We start from the raw sequence: 19496 nt of genomic DNA, 5'->3' as shown, positions 1-19496 counted from the left end.
GCCCAACCAGATTTTAGTATCAGCAGCTCTCCTGGAGGCTGTCCGATTTGGCTGAGAAAAACCTACATGTGAATAGAGACCTTTTGCAGAACAGCAACTTTTTCTTTTAGCTGAGCAAGGGAAACAAGAGTATTGGACACAGAGTAATCTTGCTTATGAATAAAGTGTCAGAATTTTTATTACTGGTTATCTTTTTCAAGATTTGACATTACAGATCCTTTCTAGAAGGGAGTTTTTAAGTAAGAATTCAGCTACAAGCTGCTTATACTTGTGGTAGGACAGAGAAATAGTGTAGTATTAAATGGGCCACCTTTATCATATTCATAATTTTTGATCCTCAACTGGAAGTGTATGCCATAAACCTCTCTTAAAGGGAAAATCCAGGGGCCAGCAAGGTGGCTCAGCAGGTAAAGACACTTGCTACCATACCTAATGACCTGAGGTCAGTCACCAGAACCCACATGGTAGGAGAGAAAAGGCTCTTTCAGGTTGTCCCCTTGTATGACCTCCTATGTGGAGGTCATGACATGACATGAGTACATACAAACACACATGTGTACATACAGACACACATATAATAAGATAAAATTATAAAAAATTAATTAATTATGGTTAGAGATGTACCTCAGTTAATAGAGTGTTTGCCTAACCTGAACACAGCACTTTGCTCAGTTCCCAATACCATGCAAACTGATTTACTGATGCCCCCTGTAATCCCAGTTCTTAGGAGATAAAACAGTAGGCTTTGAAGTTTGAAATCACTGGAGCCAGTAAGATGACTCAGTGGTAAAGACACTTGGCCTAAAGCCTGACAACCTGAATTTGACCCCCAGAACATACATGGTGGAAGGCAAAAACCAACTCCTGGAAGTCAAGTTGTCCTCTGAACTCCACATACACAGGTTACACTTGTCTGTTCACACATGTACACACACTTACCGCCCCCACGCCCAGGAAAAGATAATTTTTTGCACTATCATTAATAATACTAGATGTGGTAACATGAAGTTCCGGGTATTAAGAGGCATTGAGTACATGTTATTGAGTCACTGTTTAGAACCTCTGCTTCCCCCCGTGTTCCTTTTCGGATGCTGTGTTTAGTTGACTTGCTAATGCTCACCTTGTCTTTTTGACTCCATAGGGTTCAGAATGGAATGCCTCGAACTTAGAGGACTTGCAGAACCGAGGGTGAGCACACAGAGCAATTGCTGACACCCCTGTATAACAGAAGTCCCTGTTTAATCTTTATATTTTCCTGTCAAAGAAGTATCAATGGGTAACTTTAATCCTTAGAGTTGCTTTGAGTGCTCAGGTATAATTTTACAAAAATCAGAACAGTTGTTCTCTTAACTGTTTGATTATCTTCCCGCCCAAGAAAGATCAGTTGTATTATTTGAAAGGCTTTGAAAAACAAATGCCCAAGTGTTTGGTACTCTTTAAAAATCAAATGTAGTTGCTAGAAATGAAGTTCATTGATAGCACTTGCCTAGGCCAGAGGAAGAAGAGAATGACTCGTTTCCGATTGCCTTGATAGACGATGTCCTGATCAGTGCCATGCATACGCCCTACTTTCTTCTGACAAGAAAGGGGTTTACAATTGCTAAAATGAACTTATAGGAGAGATGGCTCAGAGGTTAAGAGCACCCGACTGTTCTTCCAAAGGTCCTGAGTTCAATGCCCAGAAACCACATGGTGGCTCACAGCTACCTGTAATGAGATCTGGTGTCCTCTTCTGGAGTGTCTGAAGACAGCTACAGTGTACTTACAGATAATAAATGAATAAATCTAAAATTTAAAAAAAAATTCCAAGTAAGAAAAAATAGTTGCTTAGTTGAAGATATAAAAATAAGTCTAGCTTGAAATGTTCTAGTTAGTAAGGACTAGTGTGGAGCCTTTAAAGGCAGAGAGTACATCTTCATCTTTTGAATGTATATCCACCCAGCTCAGCCTCACACCGAGATGATGGTCAGTATGAATGGATGATAAGAAATTCATGCACACGTGAGAACTGTCACTGCCCAATGACAGATGAAGGGGGGAAGTCAGCTAGTAAACTGGGCTGAGAATTGAAAAACCTTGGCTGTCATCCTGTGTCTTCCATTTGCCTTCTTAACACTAGATAAATTGTTCACCAGTAGGTTTCGTGACATGTCCCTTGAAGATGAGACCCTGGTTGCACCTGAAAACACCGACTCTGCCTTATCTGCAGAAGTTCACTTAATTTCCTTGGTAGTGAGACATAGTCTTTGACAAAGTACCATTCTATAAATTTAAAAGAATTTAAAATTCTAGAAAACCAATATATGATATTTAGTATGAGATCTGAGATTTGACATAACCCTGCTTGCCAAGTGCATTATAATCAAATTGTATGTACATACACTAGACTGTAATCCTCGCTGGAGAGAAGACTCATCCATCTCATTGCTTCTTCTGTTAAGACGTTTTATAAGACATTAAATCTGTGTACCATGTGATGTTTGGGTACATATACTTAATGTTTTAAATCAAGTTTGTCATCTGGAACATTTTTCAATTCTTTTTTTAATAAGTTATTTTTTATGTGTATAGGTATTTTGCCTGCATGTATATCAGATTCCTCTGGGTCTGGGGTTATAGATAGTGGTGAGCTGCTATGCTGGGAATTGAACCTGAGCTCTCTGAAAGAGCAGCCAGTGCTCTTAATCATTAAGCCATCTCTTCCACCTCCATCGATCAATTCTCTATGGTGAAAACTCTTCAAAATATTTTCTTCTTGCTTTTTGAAATGTACAGGATGTAGCTATCCACAGCCATCCTACTGTGGAATATGAGTCATCATTTACTCTGAGAAGGCTAAACTACAAAGTGCAACTGACTCTTGTCTTTAAAACCAGAATAGCCGGGCAATGGTGATGCACGCCTTTAATCCCAGCACTTGGGAGGCAGAGGCAGGCGGATTCCTGAGTTCAAGGCCAGCCTGGTCTACAGAGTGAGTTCCAGGACAGCCAGGGCTGCACCGCAAACAAAACTCTTGTCTCAAAAGAAAAAAAAAAAGGAGAGAGAGAGATTGATTGGCTATACAGGCATCTATTTAGGTCTTATTTCTCAAATTGAGAGACTCTTAAGCTTTAGTGTGTGTCTTTATTCACAAGACTGTGTATACTGACCCCTGCTAGTGCTTTATGTTATTTCAAAGCACAAGTTTTAACATTAAGGTCATTTTCAGGGTGGCAAGATGGCTCAGCAGGTAAGAGCACTAACTGCTCTTTCGAAGGTCCTGAGTTCAAATCCCAGCAACCACATGATGGCTCACAACCATCTGTAATGGGATCTGACTCCCTCTTCTGGAGTGTCTGAAGACAGCTACAGTATACTTACATATAATAATAAATAAATCTTTTTTTTAAAAAAAGGTCATTTTCAGATAAAATAATAACTTTAGAAACTCCACATAAAGTCACATAAAGTCTGATACAGCAAAGAAACTTCAAGGAGTTACAGTGCCATCCAGTAGTGGGCATTATTTACCTCTGAAATGAACCTAGAAAGCTTGTCCTGTCTCTGTAGAGATGATGCCATAATCCATTACTGACGTATAGGATTGGAAGTAGTAGACTGATTAGGTTTTGGGGTTTTGTTGTTGTTATTACTAATTTTGTGTGTGAGAGTCCAGGAGGAGGCCAGAGCAGCAAGCAATCTAAAGCTCTAAGCCATCTCTCCAGCCCCTCATTTTATCTAACATCAGCAAGCCAGCTTATACCTCTAATCCCAGCCCTCAGGAGGAAAAGGAAAAGGATCTGAGTTTTCAGCCAGGCTTGTCTACACAGAGGCCCAAGGAAGCTAGAGCTACAGAGAGACCTTGTCTCGAAAAAAATAAGTAAATAAAAATAGTGTGAGTCTGCTTGCTTTTACTTTTAATCATTTTATTGAAGGTAATGCATAATGAGATGCAGTTAACACAAGTGAGGTATACAGTTGTGTGGGGCTTAGCTCCTGAGTTATGCCAGGTACCTAGCTAGTTAAGAACTTTTTTAAACAAGAAAGAGACTGTGTGTGCTGCCTCCATCATATTTTCCTTCTTTCCTGTCTTTAGAAGCCACTAATGTCATCATCTGACGGCCACTTTTTGACTGTTGTGATTGATGTTGCAGTAACCCCTGTATGCACGCTGTGGAGGGAGAGCAATGCTTGTGTTGTAATCTGTTTGGCCCTCTCAGGAGTTACTGAGCTATTTTCTACAGCAATTGCACCATTTTACATTCCTACTGTGTACTTCATTTTTTAAATTAAAAAAAAATAAATAAATAAAATCATTTTTATTAGTAGGCTTTGGAGCTGCCTTGAAGCAAATTCAATTCATGTCTCAAAAATCTTGGGCCTATTTAGCCTTGACCACAGAGTGATTATATCTTCTTGTAGTTTTTCTTCCTCCTCTCCCTCCTCCTCTCCCTCCTTCTGAAACTGAGTTTATGGAGCCCTACATTGATTATTTGAAGGAAAGAGTTTTATAGAAAAAACTGAGCCTGTGTTGCTACAGTAAACTTTAGTGATGTTTAAAGTCTATATAACAATGAAGGAAAACGAACTTTTGGTAAATTAAATCCAAACATTAATTAATCTGGTGTGGGGAGAGAGGTGATGGAGAAGTTTTGAATAGAGAAACCCTTCTCTGCCAGCATCGGAGTTTATGAGAACTCCAAGCGGGAATGTGGCCAGATAGACTTGGAGGATTTCAGGTCCAGCTCTCCACAGATCTTCACAGCTTCTTGCCTAACAATCTGGCATTCAGAAAAATAAGAAATTTTCCCTTCCTCTATTTTTTCAGAGTATATCAGTAGCCTGGTTTTATACAAACAACTTCCAAATAAAAGTTTATTGTTGGTAATTTTAGCAACATAAATTACTAGGTTGTGGGTATCAGTTTGATTTTTGTATACAGATATTAGGGCTGTTTCCAAAACACTGTCAAAGATGAGATTGTATAGCCATACATAAGCTGAAAATGGAATTTAGGTATTGGACATGGCAGATACAGGGCTGGAAATTAGTTTTAGCCTGAAAATAACATGCCCTCCTTTGGTTTCCTCACAGGGTACGGTATATCTTGAATGTTACTCGAGAGATAGATAACTTCTTCCCTGGAGTCTTTGAGTATCATAACATTCGAGTATATGATGAAGAAGCAACAGATCTCCTGGCTTACTGGAATGACACTTACAAATTCATCTCTAAAGCAAAGTGAGTATTGTTCCCCCACACAGGTTCTGATCCCTCTCCACAGTGTAGCTGAGACTGTGGTGAGACTAATAAGGCAGTTTACTGATAGTACTTAGAGAAAAGGGTGGGATCCTGGACGAAAGATTAGTGACTTAACATTTTCCCTTTAAGCAAACGAATAGACCAGAACAGAACAAAACAGAACAGAACAGCTTCTTATATGGCCTAGCAGTGGTAGTGCATGCCTTTTAATCCTAGTAATGAGAGGCAGAGGCAGGCAGATCTCTGAGTTCCAGTCCAACCAGAAAACTGTCTCTGTCTCAAACTGAAACTGTCTCAAAAAAAAAAAAAAAAAAAAGAAAAGAAAGAAAGAAAAAGAAAAGAAGATAACCACATAAAGCCTCATTTTCCACTAAGCAGAAAATTAAAGTAAATCGAATTATCCTGAATTATCCTGAAGCTAAAAGAAAATAAAGATGAGAGAAATAGGGGCAGGAGCAGGGGGAGGTTGAGACAAAGTCTCCCTATGTAATCCTAAATAGCCTGAAACCTACATTGACCAGGCTGGCCTTGAACTCACAGGAATCTGCCTGTCTCTGCCTACTGACTACAGTAGAATCTGCCTTCTACTGCCTACGCTAAAATTAAAGGCATGCCCTCTCCACCATGCCTGGCTCTGAATTAAATTCTTTAAATGCCACTAGGGATATTTGTAAGTTTTGTAGCAAGCATTATTGTGAACAGGTGAAATACCAGGCTTTTCTGAATACAAGGCGTTCAAGTAGCTTTGAGAATCTTTACAGTTATTGACTTTATTGTAGATAATATAAATGGTGAAATTTTTCTCTTGCCTTTCATTGAGGTCATCTTCAAATTAATTGACTCTTAAAGCTCTGAGGATTTCCTTTCCCAGTGTTATTCATCCTTTCACTGAGCTCCTGGGCCACATCCCTCTTCCGAGGGGACTGTACTCAAACCATCTTTAGTAAATGAGAAACCCCTGTTTTTAACTTCCTTCAGAAATTAGTCTACACTTCCCTTAAGAATCTTGATAGACAGGACAGGCACCAAATCTATTGCCTCTCATAAATGGTGAATCCTGATAATTGAATGTATTTGTCTCCTTAATTTTGTAATATAGTTCCCACCATGGGCTTTCATGCTCTGCAAAGTCCCAGGGGAGGCTTCAGGAACAGGAGAGGCTTTGACAACTATAGATGCTGGCAACTTGGAAAGCCTATTCCAGATGTTTAAAACATTCATCCTTATACTTCTGTTGCTCTAGTACCACTTTTTAAAAATATATATATTTACTTTATTTACATGAGTACACTGTGGCTGTCTTCAGACACACCAAAAGAGGCTGTCAGATCCCAAAGGTGGTTTGCGAGCCACCATGTAGTTTCTGGGAATTGAACTCAGGACTTCTGGAAGAGCAGTCAGTACTCTTAATCACTGAGCCATCTCTCCAGCCCCTCTAGAACTACTTTTGGCACCAAAAATCTGTATTAGTCAGGGTTACAAACTTGCAGGCTGCAGTTGAGCTAATCCAACAGTGACTGCACATAAACAAAAAATTCAAGAATCCAGTAGTTGTTCAATCCATGAGGCTGGATACCAAAGCTGGTCTTCAGTATACACAGGAATCCTGAAGAAATAGGCTCTAATGCCAGTAGCTGCCAGCAGTGGCCCAGAGTAGAGGTGGGTCTTCCCACCTCAAAGATAATTAGAAGTGTATCTTCCCTCTTCAGATGATTTAGTTAAGCAAAACTCCTTCACAGGTGTGCCCAGCCATTTTGGGGTTTTAGGTCATTCCAGATGTAGTCCAGTTGTCAACCAAAATCACCATAAGCACCAAGGTGGCAAATGGAGGCAGTTGTCCATGAGCTTCCAAGTTCAGGCCAGAGTCTGAGACGAAGAGCCTCTTTACATATCTCTTCTACAGGACCCTACTCCTAATGTTATAATGCAAGCTTAGCCTACACAATTGTATGCAGGGACTAAGGTGAAATTGAATTGTGTGGGATAAGTGAAAAGTAACTGAGATCCTTCTTAAATAAGTTAGAAGGTGAATACTTAAAAAGCCCAATTGAAAAATGCCAAAGAAATGCACACCTTTAATCCCAGCACTCCAGAACCAGAGGCAGGTGGACCTTTGAGTTCAAGGCCAGCTTGCTCTACATACCAAGTTCCAGGACAGCAGAGGCTACACAGAGAAACCCTGTCAGAAAAAAAAAAAAAAAAAGGATAAGAAGAATGTAAAAGTTGGGGGCCGGAGAGATGGCTCAGCGGTTAAGAGCACTGACTGCTCTTCCTGAGGTTCTGAGTTCAATTCCCAGCAACCACATGGTGGCTCACAACCATCTGTTATGGGTTCTGATGCCCTCTTCTGGTGTGTCTGAAGACAACTATAATTGTACTAATATACATAAAATAAATAAATAAATCTTTAAAAAAAAAAAAAGAAAAATGTAAAAGTTGAAAAAGGTACTTTCATAGGGAATATATTCTATTTTATTTAGGCTTGTCCAAGTTGAAGCACTTGCCATACCTATAAGCAAAGGCCTAAAATTTGATGTTTTTAGAGATCATTTGGAAAACATAGAACAAATGTCGAATTTTTTTTCTGAATTTCTGTGCATCAGCTTCCTAACTATAGTCTAATAAAAACCTCTGTCGTAAGGACCAGCGAGATGGCTTGCTGCCAAGGCTGAGTTTAATCCCAGAGCCCACTTGGTAGAAATTGAGAGGCCTGACTCCTCCAAGTCATCCTCTGATCTCCACACGTGCACCACCACACTCAGAGCCCGCCCACCCACACATGCACAGATAGCAATACAGGTCTTAAAATTCAGAAAAATTAGTCCATTCCATACTTTGCATTCCTGTAGCTTATCTGCTCACTCGTTTGGGCAAGTCACCTCAGGCTCATTTGCACTGATAATTCCTCAGTCATTCTTGTAGCTCATGACTGCAGAATCGCAAAGCGTCAACTAGCAGTATAGCCAGTGAGCAGATGAACAGCTTCTCTGCTTTGGCTCACATGTCCGTGTTTTGATTTATTGGAACAGTTACTGGAAAGGATTCTAGAGCCCACGAGTAGTATCCATAATAGTAACAGTTCTTTTTCTCCAGTTTTTAAAATATTCCCTCTTCAACAGCTGGAGATGTGATCAGCAGATCCGTAAGTTTATTCATGCATTTAGCTGATCCTTGAAGAGTTGGTTTGTGCTGGAACACTACATTGTGAGAATTCGAACATTACTGAACAATTCTGAATGATGACTAGCTTTGACCCAGTAAGACTGAGGTATTTTGTTTGCTTTGTGGTAGCGTCGTTTTCCCTTGTATTAAAAGCCCACAGGGACTGGGACGTAACTCAGTGATAGAGCAGATCCTCAGAGTATGTGTGGAGCCCTGAGTTCACTTCAGAGCGTGCAAAATACAAACAGGCAGCTCTCGTTCATTTCACCTAAACACTGAGAATGGCATGTGATACGTCACATGCTTTCCTCAGTTCCCTGGGGTTGTGATAGTGTGTGGAAAGTGATCTCTAGAATATAGAAGAAACATCTATGCTTTCCTCCCGAGACAGAGCCCTTCCTGGGAACGTAACTAGAAATAACTCTATTAGCACAAATCAGATGATGAGTCATTGCCACACCTTCACTCAGGAGCCTGGCAGCCAGAAGACATGCTGAGGGCTGTGAGGGGAGTGGCCTCCACCACACAGGAAATGAGCTCCTCTCCACACTGGGACGTTGAGTGCGCTACAATGTTGAATTTTAACTGTCTGTTTCCCTAATTCAGTCCTACCCTTTAGTATAGAAATTGTGTGTTAACTAAGTTTGTGTCTAGCACCTAGTACATTAACTTCTATATGGTAAATACTTGATAAATCTTTACTGAGTGGATTAATAGGCTTAATATTAAAAGTGAAAAAAAAGAGAGTTCAGCAGTGGTGGCGCCACACCTTTAATCCCAGCACTGGGGAGGAAGAGGCAGGTGAATGTATGAGTTCAAGGCCAGTCTGGTCTACAGGGTTTGTTCATTCCAGGACAGCCAGGGCTACTAAGATTAATCTTGTCTCAAAAAACAGACAGACAAATATTATTTAAGAGTACAGTTAAAGCTGCCTACTTAGCCGGGCGTGGTGGCGCATGCCTTTAATCCCAGCACTCGGGAGGCAGAGGCAGGCGGATTTCTGAGTTCGAGGCCAGCCTGGTCTACAGAGTGAGTTCCAGGACAGCCAGGGCTATACAGAGAAAACCAAAAAAAAAAAAAAAAAAAAAAAAGAAAAAGCTGCCTACTTAATCCTCATATTTGATCATAGAGGCACATGGATGTACTAAGATGAGAACATTGCATAGCAAAAGAAAAAAAGAAAAAAAAAAAGAATGGGAGGGCAATACAGGAACCTGAACCCCAGCCCTTACACTGTACTATCAGCATCCTTTTTCAATTCACTTTCCCAACTAGGAAACATGGATCTAAATGTCTTGTGCACTGCAAAATGGGGGTGAGTCGCTCAGCCTCCACTGTGATTGCCTATGCAATGAAGGAGTATGGATGGAATCTGGATCGAGCCTATGACTATGTGAAGGAAAGACGAACAGTGACCAAGCCTAACCCCAGCTTCATGAGACAACTGGAAGAATACCAAGGGATCTTGCTGGCCAGGTGGGTTGGGAGTGGCTTTCTTTGCCTCTCATCCATTACCTTTCGGAGTTAACATCTCCTTCAGCTACTCTTGCATCATATGGTAAATGACTTGAGCTGTCACAGGCTGAAATCCTCTGGCTTGATAGACTTGGTTTGCTTCCCTGTGAACAGTTCTAAGCTGTGTTTTTAGAGTAATAGCACAGCTGTCTAAAAGCAGTTGCAGCTGGTGCCAGGGTTTGACTCCAGCAAGTCTCATGACTTGATCTTGACTCTCAAATCTGGGCTATGTTTCCACAGAACAAAATGTTAAATAGCCTTCCAGCCTATCCACGCAGAGGGGCCACCCTCCAGCCCCAAAGAATTGTGAAAATGTGACCACAGCATAGCATTATGGTTTCCACTAACAGCCCCTCCCATTTACTCAGCTTTTGGAATGATTTCATCTGAGCCTCTGTCTTGAGAAGCTGGGAAAATACTCAGTCCTCTGTTTCACAGAAGTTCCAGGTCTCTAGCACCAAATCTGATGATACTTTCACATTAAATCAGAGGATAGGGCACGGAGGTTCTTTTTGGCACAAGGAAAAGGTACCTAGGCATTTGAGGAGAGCATAAATATTACATGTTCCCAGACACACACATAACGGATGTTAGGCAATGTCCTCATGTGACCTCCTGAGAGGAAGGACGCTACGTGTCCTGCCAACTTCAGTATTTACTCTGGAGCCCCAGGCTACTGCAAGCTGTTGGGTTGATTTCCCTTCCCTAGTCTACCTCCCCCAATACGTGGTTTTTCTTAGATGTTAAAGGAATCTCAGGAAAAAAATTTAAATGAGTTTATGAAGGGCAGCATAAACCAGAAAATCACACTTCCTCTTTCCTTTTCCTTTCCTTTTCTGTTCCATCCCGACTTCCTGAGCCTGATTCATAAAGGGAGGGCAAACTCCAGACAGGAAAAAACACAGAATTTGCATCATTAGATCTGGTTTCTTTTTTTTTTTTTTTAAGATTTATTTTATTTATTATATGTAAGTACACTGTAGCTGTCTTCAGACACCAGAGAGGGAATCAGGTCTTGTTACAGATAGTTGTGAGCCACCATGTGGTTGCTGGGATTTGAACTCAGGACCTCTAGAAGAGCAGTGAGTGCTCTTAACCACTGAGCCTAGATCTGGTTTCTGTTCCTAGTTCACCCGTATCCTGCAGCCTTCAGAAGTTACTTGGTGTTTCTAGTCCCCACCTGACCCCCATCTGTAAAATTAAAACATCAATATGCAGTTGAGAGAGGCGGTGCAGTGCCTTTAACTCCAGCACTTGGATACATGCAGTTCTCTGTAGGGTCAAGGCCAGCCTGGTATACATATCAAACTCTAGGACAGAAAGGACTACATAGAGAGACCCTGTCTGTAGGTAGGTAGGTCTATGTTTACTGTTTCGTTTTGGGTTTTTTTTTTTTTCATAAAATAACACATTTTGGTTTTTTAAAGACAGGCTATCACATACCCTAAGCTAGCCTTGAACCTACTATGTAGCCAAAGCACCTAAGCCTCCTGCCTCATCTTCCAAGCATTTAAGTCATTCTTTATATATATACCACTATGTGTTAAGGGTTGTTTCTCATCATTTCTTCTCTCCATGATTACCAAAAAAGCATACATTCATATTTGTTCTTTTTTTCCTTCTCCACTGACATCAACCTGCCTCCAACCATCACAGTCATACCGACTCCCCAGAAAATGGCATGAGAAGTGTCTCTGGAATCTCTTGTGTTGTGATGTCCAGGTTAGGGATATCATTTAGGCCACTTTTGACTGCCAGGACTGCTCATAAAGAATGTTCTAGAACCAAATCCAACTAAGCCTCACTGTCCCTCCATTTCACTGTCACCTATGTGGAGTGGTCTACAGAGGAAGGGGGAACTCCCTGAAAGGCAGTTAGACAGAGACAACTTCCAAAGTTTGGTTGTCCCTTAATAGTATTTTTTTCTGGATCTTGTTTTCACATCATAGGAAACACATGGTGGCTCTCAGAGAGTAAGAGTTGTGATCCCAGCATCCTCTAACTGTAGTTCCGCAGAGCAGCACTGGGTACTCGGCTGGCTGTGCCAGCTGTTGTCTGTTGGAGGAAGCTTCTTGGTGCAGTGACCTCTGAGTAACCTGTTTCTATAGTAACATCTCAGTTGATTACAGTCGTAGTGAGAGCATGAGGGCCCCAGCCATATGTCAGAAATGCAAAGACCTTCTTACATTTCTCAAAATATCATTGGTAGCTTAGCAAAGGCTGGTTTACTCTTCCTCTTAAAGACCTAAAAAGGATGGTATAATTAAACTGTTGGTATTTTTCATGTTGTACTTTTTTTCTGTTTTAATAGTTGTGGGGTGGTAGCAAGAAGAGCGAATTATAAAGCTCTTCCTGCTACCACAAGCATCTGCCAGATTTATGCTCTATCAGACAGGTTCAAATTTCAAGCAGACCATTTGCAAGCTGAACCATGTGTCTGTGGTGTTAGGTTCCAGTGTAAAGGGGGCAGGAGGAAAGCTAGGGAGGAAAGCTAGAGAGAATTTGTGTGTCATGTCCTCAGACATGCCCACTTTGGTTATGAGGGCCAGAGATAGCAGGGCTCGATTCTTATCCTGGTTTTCTGGTGGAGAGCAGTCTAGTTAGACATAGCTGTCAGCCCAGAGCAAGGAGCCTGAAATGAAAGGACATGGATTTCTGGTCCCATGACAGCCAAGCCTAGTTGTGGCTTAAAAGGATTTTTTAAAATAGCTTTCTGGCTAAATAATTGAAAATATCCAGGACCATGCACAACTCACGGAAGTGCCAACACTGCTTTCCTAGTCCCCTAGAAGGTAACCACGACCAACCTCAGTCTCCTAGCCCTACACTTCTAGCAGTAGTTTCTTCTGTATACATTTCTTAAAGAGTTGATGCTATTACCTAACATGTAGCAAGAAAGCAGAAGGAAGAGAATAGAATGTCGTATATATCTTATCAGTTACGTTTTTTTTTCCTGATCATCTAATAAATAAGAAAACTAAACTGTTTCCCAGAGTAGCCTAGTCATATGTGTGCCTGTGTTTACATGATTCCAAATTCAGGTCAGGGGCCACTCGAAGGAGGGGAGATCTGAGGCATGGTTGCATCATCTAGGCCATACGCCAACTCTGAAGTTCCTTTTTGGCAGCTTGTTTATTTACTTGCCTGCCTAGAATAGGAGGTGTGGGGGTCAGCTGGATTAGAAATTACCAGTTTAAAATAATAGATATGATCTAGTGTTGTGTGCCGAGTACTGTCAATGTCAAAGCATTAGAATACACCAGGCAGAGCCCCACTGAAAAGCAATCTAGTGTTCCCAGCAAACCAGTGATGCACAAATGCCCCCTGACCCATATATTACACTCTATTGCATGACACCTCTGAGAGACTGAAGTCTTAGCAGCCAAAAGAATGTCCCTGGCAATGTTTATAGTAGCTAAGACTATTTGTCAACCATATAGACAAACTAATTGTGAAATATTTATTTCACTTTATGAAAATACATTTACATACAGTGATGGAGTTTGAAAACATTTTAGCCAAAATAATGTTTTACGGTCGGGTGTGGTGGGCATGCCCCTAATCTCAGCAGAGAGAGGCAGGCAGATCTCTGTAAATTCAAGGCCAGCTTGCTCTTCATATAGTGAGTTGCATGATAGCCTGGGCTGTGTAGTAAGATTCAATCTTAAAATTAATTAATTCTTTAAAACCACCTGCAATAACATTTTAAGGGAGAGGAAGGGACTTATGATCAGCACAGAGCTCAGGAGGGAGGAGGTTCCAGGTCAGCAGGGAGCACATGAAGGTGTAGTGCTGTAGCAGTGATGGTGGTCTCTGGACTGTGTTAGTGTGCCTACCACTCTGCCTCAGGCCAGTCTTTGGATTAGATTTTCTTTCTCTTACTCTCTTATAAGTAGGTGTCAGTTGTATTCCCAAGGCTCAAAGGAGTATTTTCTGATGATCATCAACCCCCAAGAAGAGAAGGAAGTCCCTGCTGAGCAGCAGGCTGTGATGTTAGCTCATCACTGTTTACACTCACTAGCATAGCTCCCATCTCATATCTCCTCGTGACTGGTGATATTTCAGTGTACTATCTTTATTCCTTTTATGTATGAGTGTTTTGCCTATGTGTATGTGTGTGCACCACATGCATGATTGGTACCATGGAGGTCAGAAGAGGGCATGATTCTCTGGATGTTATGGATGGTTGTGAATCACCATGTGGGTGCTAAGAATTGAACCTAAGTCCCCTGCAAGAGCAATCATTCCTAACCACGGAGCTGTCTCCCCAGCCCTGACTGATAAGCAATTTGCAAGCATTTAAAAAAACAAAAACAAAAAACTATACTTTGGGGAATTCTTGAGATTATGGAAACTTCTCATTGTTGGCTAATAATATCAGCTGCTGTTTTATACTGAAGAATGGCTGAGAACAGCTACCCTCCAAGCTGTCTCCTCAGTCATATCATCACAGGAATTCTCTTATGGTGCTGAATGAGAAGACCCATTTGCACAACCCCACAATGAGTGACAGTGTGGAAATCAGAAAGCACAGGTGGTATTTAGGCCTGGAAACAAAGGCCTCCAGAACTAAGAAAAGAAGCTAACACAGGAAGCATGCTGGCCTTGGTTGGTAATAATATAGTTTAGTCCATGCTTTCTCAAAGCAGTCAGCTTGCCTCTCCCTTACTTGAGATGTGTGATGTGTGTTATGTTGTCTCCTCCTAGGGGTGGCTGGAGGTCATGCAGCTTGAAAAGGGTAAAGCTCTACTGTACACCCAGCCAGCTGATTATAGCTTGTCTTCATAAACAGATTTGACCTGTTCCCTCTGACGGAAAGCACCCTCTGCTGTGAAGGCCTGAGTCGAGCGTCCCACCCAAGCAGCAGGCGGCAGAGGGAGCTGAGAGCAGGTGTAGAGCTGAGAAGAAACAGGGTCACATCAGTGTAGGCACATGACTCAGCAGAACCCACATGTGGCCCCAAGCCAAGGGCAAGTTGTTTGAAGCCGAGTCTCCCCTTCCACCCAGAAGTTAGGTAACTCTTTGTCTGCTATTAAATCATGGGGACTGTCAAGCACCATATTTAGGATCTAATCCCTGGGCAGGTGATCCTGACCAACCGTACAGGCAGCTGAGATATTTTGGCTGGGTTTTTGAGAATTGTGTTTCCTATAAGCGTGTAGTTTGAAGTAAACTTGTCCCCATCTCAGACTGCACTTCATGAAATAACCAAAGAATGACTATGTAGTGATCTCTGGGGTTGATAAAGAGCCCTCTTTGGCCCACATTTTCCTAAGTGTTGTCTCAAGTTCTAAGATCTTTCGGGAAAGGCTTGTCCTCTATACTCATCCTCTTCATTCTATAACAGCATATTCAATCCACATTTACTAGGCCTCCTTTACTTTCTAACTTAATGATCACCTTAGCCAGACATGGTGGTACACGCCTTTAACCCCAGCGCTCAGGAGGCAGAGGCAGGTGGAGCTCTGTGAATTCAAGACTAGCCAGTTCTACATAGTGAGCTCCAGGTCAGCAAAGGCCACATAGATCCTGTTTCATACACATACAAAAGACGGTGGAGCTGGATAGAAGGCTCAACAACCCACTTCGGTATCCAGCACCCATACTGGTGTAGCTTCTAGATATCTGACTCCTCTTCTGACCTCTATGGTCATCCTCAGAAATAAAAATAAGAAGGATCCTGATCACCATCCCCCCACATCTGCCCAACAACAAAAGCTAATACATAAGCTCGTATTCCAATAATAAACCTCCAAAAGATTATTTCTTTTTGAGTAATTTATATGTTCTTTAGGTTGGGGGGTTGTTTTGTTTTATTTCTGGTTAAATTGTTAAACATTTTTTTTAAGATTTTAGATATTTTAATTTTTTTAAAAAAACTGTGTAAATTTTGATTGTATTCCTTTCCCTCCCCCAACTCCCAAATCTTCTTCCACCTTCCTACCTTTCTTTCCCTCTTTAAAAAAAAAAGATGGCATAGGTCAAAACAAATAAAAACCAGTAAGACAAATAGCACCCCAAAGCCACAGTACCCATGTTGAAGCTGCTCTAGAGCATAGTTGATGACATATCCAGTGCCACCCTAGTGGAGAAAACTGATTTCCCCTTTCCCAGCAAATGCCTATTGCAAATAGCTTCTTGGTTAGGAATAAGAATTTGTGTCCCTTTCTCTGTGCTGAGAGGTTTTATCTGAACTTATGCAGGTCTGTGTGTGCTATCACAGTCTGAGTTTGTATGTGAGGCAGCCCTGTCATGTCTGGAAGATGTTGTTTCTTCAAGTCATTCCCTCACCTCTAGCTTTTATAATCTTTCTGCCTACTCTTCTACATAGATCCCTGTGACTTGAGAGGAGCAGATTTATTTATCTTATTTTATGTGTATGATGTTTTGCCTGAATGTATGTTTGGTACCCATGTGCCTTTAGAGGCTAGAAAAGGATATCAGATCTCCTGGAGCTGGAGTTAAAGATGGTTTTGAGCCACTATGTGGTTACTAGGAACTGAACCCCAGTCGTGTGTGTGTGTGTGTGTGTGTGTGTAAAAACCATATACCCTTAAAATATTTCCTCAAGAAAACTTCTAACAGGAAGAACTGATTATTTAAAGATTAAATTTGGAGAACTATTTCTACACTTGACAGGGCCAGTGAGATAGCCCATCAGGGAAGGTGCTTGCCACTATGCCTGACAACTTGAGATAGATTCCCTAGAACTCAGGTGATGGAGTGAGAGAACCAACTATTTCAAGTTGTCCTCATATCTCCACTTGTTGGATATTAACACAGTAAAAGACATTAAAAAGATTGAAGTCAACAGGTCACACTTACCCATGCCATGAGAGAACTTGATTATCAATAGTGACTGTTAACAACAATTTCAGGTACCATTAGTCTGATTACAGAAAAAAGTCAGATCACAACACTCTAGAGGCAGAGACAGAGAAATATCTACGAGTTTGAGGCAGACTGGTCTACCCATGAGATGGCAGGAGTTTCATCCAAGTCAGCCGGGACTCTAGTGAAGGTCTGTCTTGAAACAATTCAGATCTTAGCCATTATTGCTGTTTGCTTTGGGTTTTGTTCACATGAGTTGTGCGTCTTTTGCAGTGTTCTTTTGTCTTGGTCCAGTGAATAGGAGCAAGGATTTGCAGGAGATAAGGTTTCTCTGGGTGTGGTTTCCCCAGGAAAGATGCTGACTGTTTTCACAAACCTGTTTGTGTTGTTCACAGCAAACAGCGGCATAACAAACTCTGGAGATCTCATTCAGATAGTGACCTTTCAGACCACCACGAACCCATCTGTAAACCTGGGCTCGAGCTCAACAAGAAGGAGATGACCACGTCAGCAGACCAGATCGCTGAGGTGAAGACTGTGGAGAACCTTGCAGCCATGCCTACCGTCTTTATGGAACATGTGGTCCCACAAGATGCAAATCAGAAAGGACTGCACACCAAAGAAAGAGTCATCTGCTTGGAGTTTTCTTCACAAGAGTTTCGTGCTGGACAGATTGAAGATGAATTAAATTTAAATGACATCAATGGATGCTCATCAGGGTGTTGTCTCAGTGAATCAAAATTCCCTCTTGACAACTGCCATGCATCTAAAGCCTTACTCCAACCTGGACAGGCCCCAGACATTGCCAACAAGTTCCCAGACTTAGCTGTGGAAGACTTGGAGACAGACGCCCTGAAAGCAGACATGAATGTCCACCTACTGCCAATGGAAGAGTTGACATCGCGACTGAAAGACCTCCCCATGTCACCTGATCTGGAGTCACCAAGCCCCCAAGCTAGTTGCCAAGCTGCCATCTCGGATTTTAGTACAGATCGTATTGACTTTTTTAGTGCCCTAGAGAAATTTGTAGAGCTTTCTCAAGAAACCCGGTCTCGGTCTTTTTCTCACTCAAGGATAGAAGAATTAGGTGGAGGAAGGAGTGAGGGTTGTCGTTTGTCAGTGATAGAAGTGGCACCTTCAGAAATGGCAGCTGATGACCAGAGAAGCAGCTCTTTGAGTAATACGCCCCATGCCTCTGAAGAGTCTTCTGTGGATGAGGACCAGTCGAAGGTAAAACTGCTTTATGGTTTTCTATTTAATGAAATTCTCACCGAAGAAACTATTGGAGACTTTGCTGTGTTAATGTCTTTGGGAGGCTGGGTAGGGGGTCACCCATGCTAAGCCAGGCTACACCACTGAGCTTTACCCCCGCCCTAACCTTTATTTCATTAATATGTGTGTGAGCTGGCAGTTTACATGAGCAAAGATGCCCAGAGAGCTTGAGTTGCAGGGGCTTGTGAGCTGCCTACCATAGGTGCTGCGGACTGAGCTCTCGTCCTCTGTACATGCTCTTAACCACTGAGCCTTTTCTTCAGCCCTTTGATTCACTCTTGATGTTAGTAAAGATTTCCCTAGTAAATAGGAAAACAATCCAGCTAAGACCTTCCTTTAAAATGGGGCGCTTTTTTAAGGATTTTATCTTTTTAGGCTTTGATGTCACTTTAGATTTATTTTATGTGCATTATAATATTTTGTCTGCATGTATAAATGTGCACCACATGTGTGCCTGGTGCCCACACAAGTCAGGAGAGGGCTTCAGTTTCCCTGGAATTGTAGATGGTTGTGAGCCACTATGTAGGTGCTGGGAATCAAACTCAGGTTGTCTGCAAAAGCAGCACGTGCCCTTAGCCTCTGAGCCATCTCTCCATCCCCTGTTGGAAGCTTTTCTGAAAGGAGATGATGCCAGAAGAGAACTAGCCAAAGGCAGTTCTGTGGACCCTGGGGCTCAGGTCAAAGCTGAGCAGTGATGAGGTGCCACAGTGCCACCTGAGTGAAGTGGCATCTGAGAAGATGGGTTTATTTGGGAAACATTTTGTCTCCGAAAGTTCACAAGCTAGACACGTGTAAATAGTTGCTGGAGTAGCAAGATGTCTGTGCTGAGCTCAGTGATGCTGACCAGAGACTTTATCTCCAGTCCTATGGAGCTCAAAAAGCAAACGGTAATTTGGGAGGATAAATTTGGGAGCAGCCAGAATCCTAAGATTCCCAAGTGGCATATGTTTTGTTTTGTTTTGTTTTTCAAGAAAAGTTTCTCTGTGTAGCCTTGGCCTTCCTGCAATTCACTCAGTGGTACGAGACTGGCCTAGAACTCAGAAGATCTACCTACCTCTGCCACCCAAGTGCTGGGATTTAAGGCATGTGCCACCATGCCTGGTGATGAATGATTTCTTATAAACTATTTCAGAAGAAAGAGGAAATGCCATAGATGGTTTAAAAAAAAAAAGTTGCTTTGTTTCGTCTGTCTGTCTGTCTGTTTTAAGACAAAGTCTCAACAAAGTCTCAAGTTTACTCTAACATACAAAACTTGCCTTAATGATCTTAATGGACCTCATTATGCATTTATTTTGCAGTACTAGGGATTTAGCTCAGGGTCCTGTGCATAGCAGACAAGCACTTTGCCAACTGAGCTTTATCACCAGCCTTGGTTACATACCTGAGATCTGGTCTTTTCCTCCTACTTTGCCTTCATCTGCTATTTCTTCTCCAAAAATACTACTTCTATTGTGTTTGTTGTATTTCTATGGGAA

General features: G+C 41.8%; 1 protein-coding gene across 7 annotated transcripts in view; it reads left to right on the top strand.

Annotated features, from left to right (window-relative positions):
- Ssh2 (slingshot protein phosphatase 2) overlaps positions 1-19496 on the top strand; it is a 244798-nt gene that overhangs the window by 216779 nt on the left and 8523 nt on the right. For all 7 annotated transcript variants that reach the window (XM_021178063.3, XM_085829808.1, XM_029483719.2 and 4 more), the window contains 4 exons: positions 1142-1188; positions 5074-5220; positions 9679-9879; positions 17145-17979. In XM_021178063.3, coding sequence (XP_021033722.1) covers positions 1142-1188; positions 5074-5220; positions 9679-9879; positions 17145-17979 — 1230 coding nt within the window. The remainder of the gene's footprint in view (positions 1-1141; positions 1189-5073; positions 5221-9678; positions 9880-17144; positions 17980-19496) is intronic.

The sequence above is a fragment of the Mus caroli genome, unplaced genomic scaffold, assembly GCF_978045245.1.
Source record: "Mus caroli unplaced genomic scaffold, Mus_caroli_1 scaffold_13, whole genome shotgun sequence".
Classification (NCBI taxonomy): domain Eukaryota; kingdom Metazoa; phylum Chordata; class Mammalia; order Rodentia; family Muridae; genus Mus; species Mus caroli.
The sequence above is the reverse complement of the archived record's forward strand: the minus strand, read 5'-3'. Positions and strand labels throughout refer to the sequence as shown.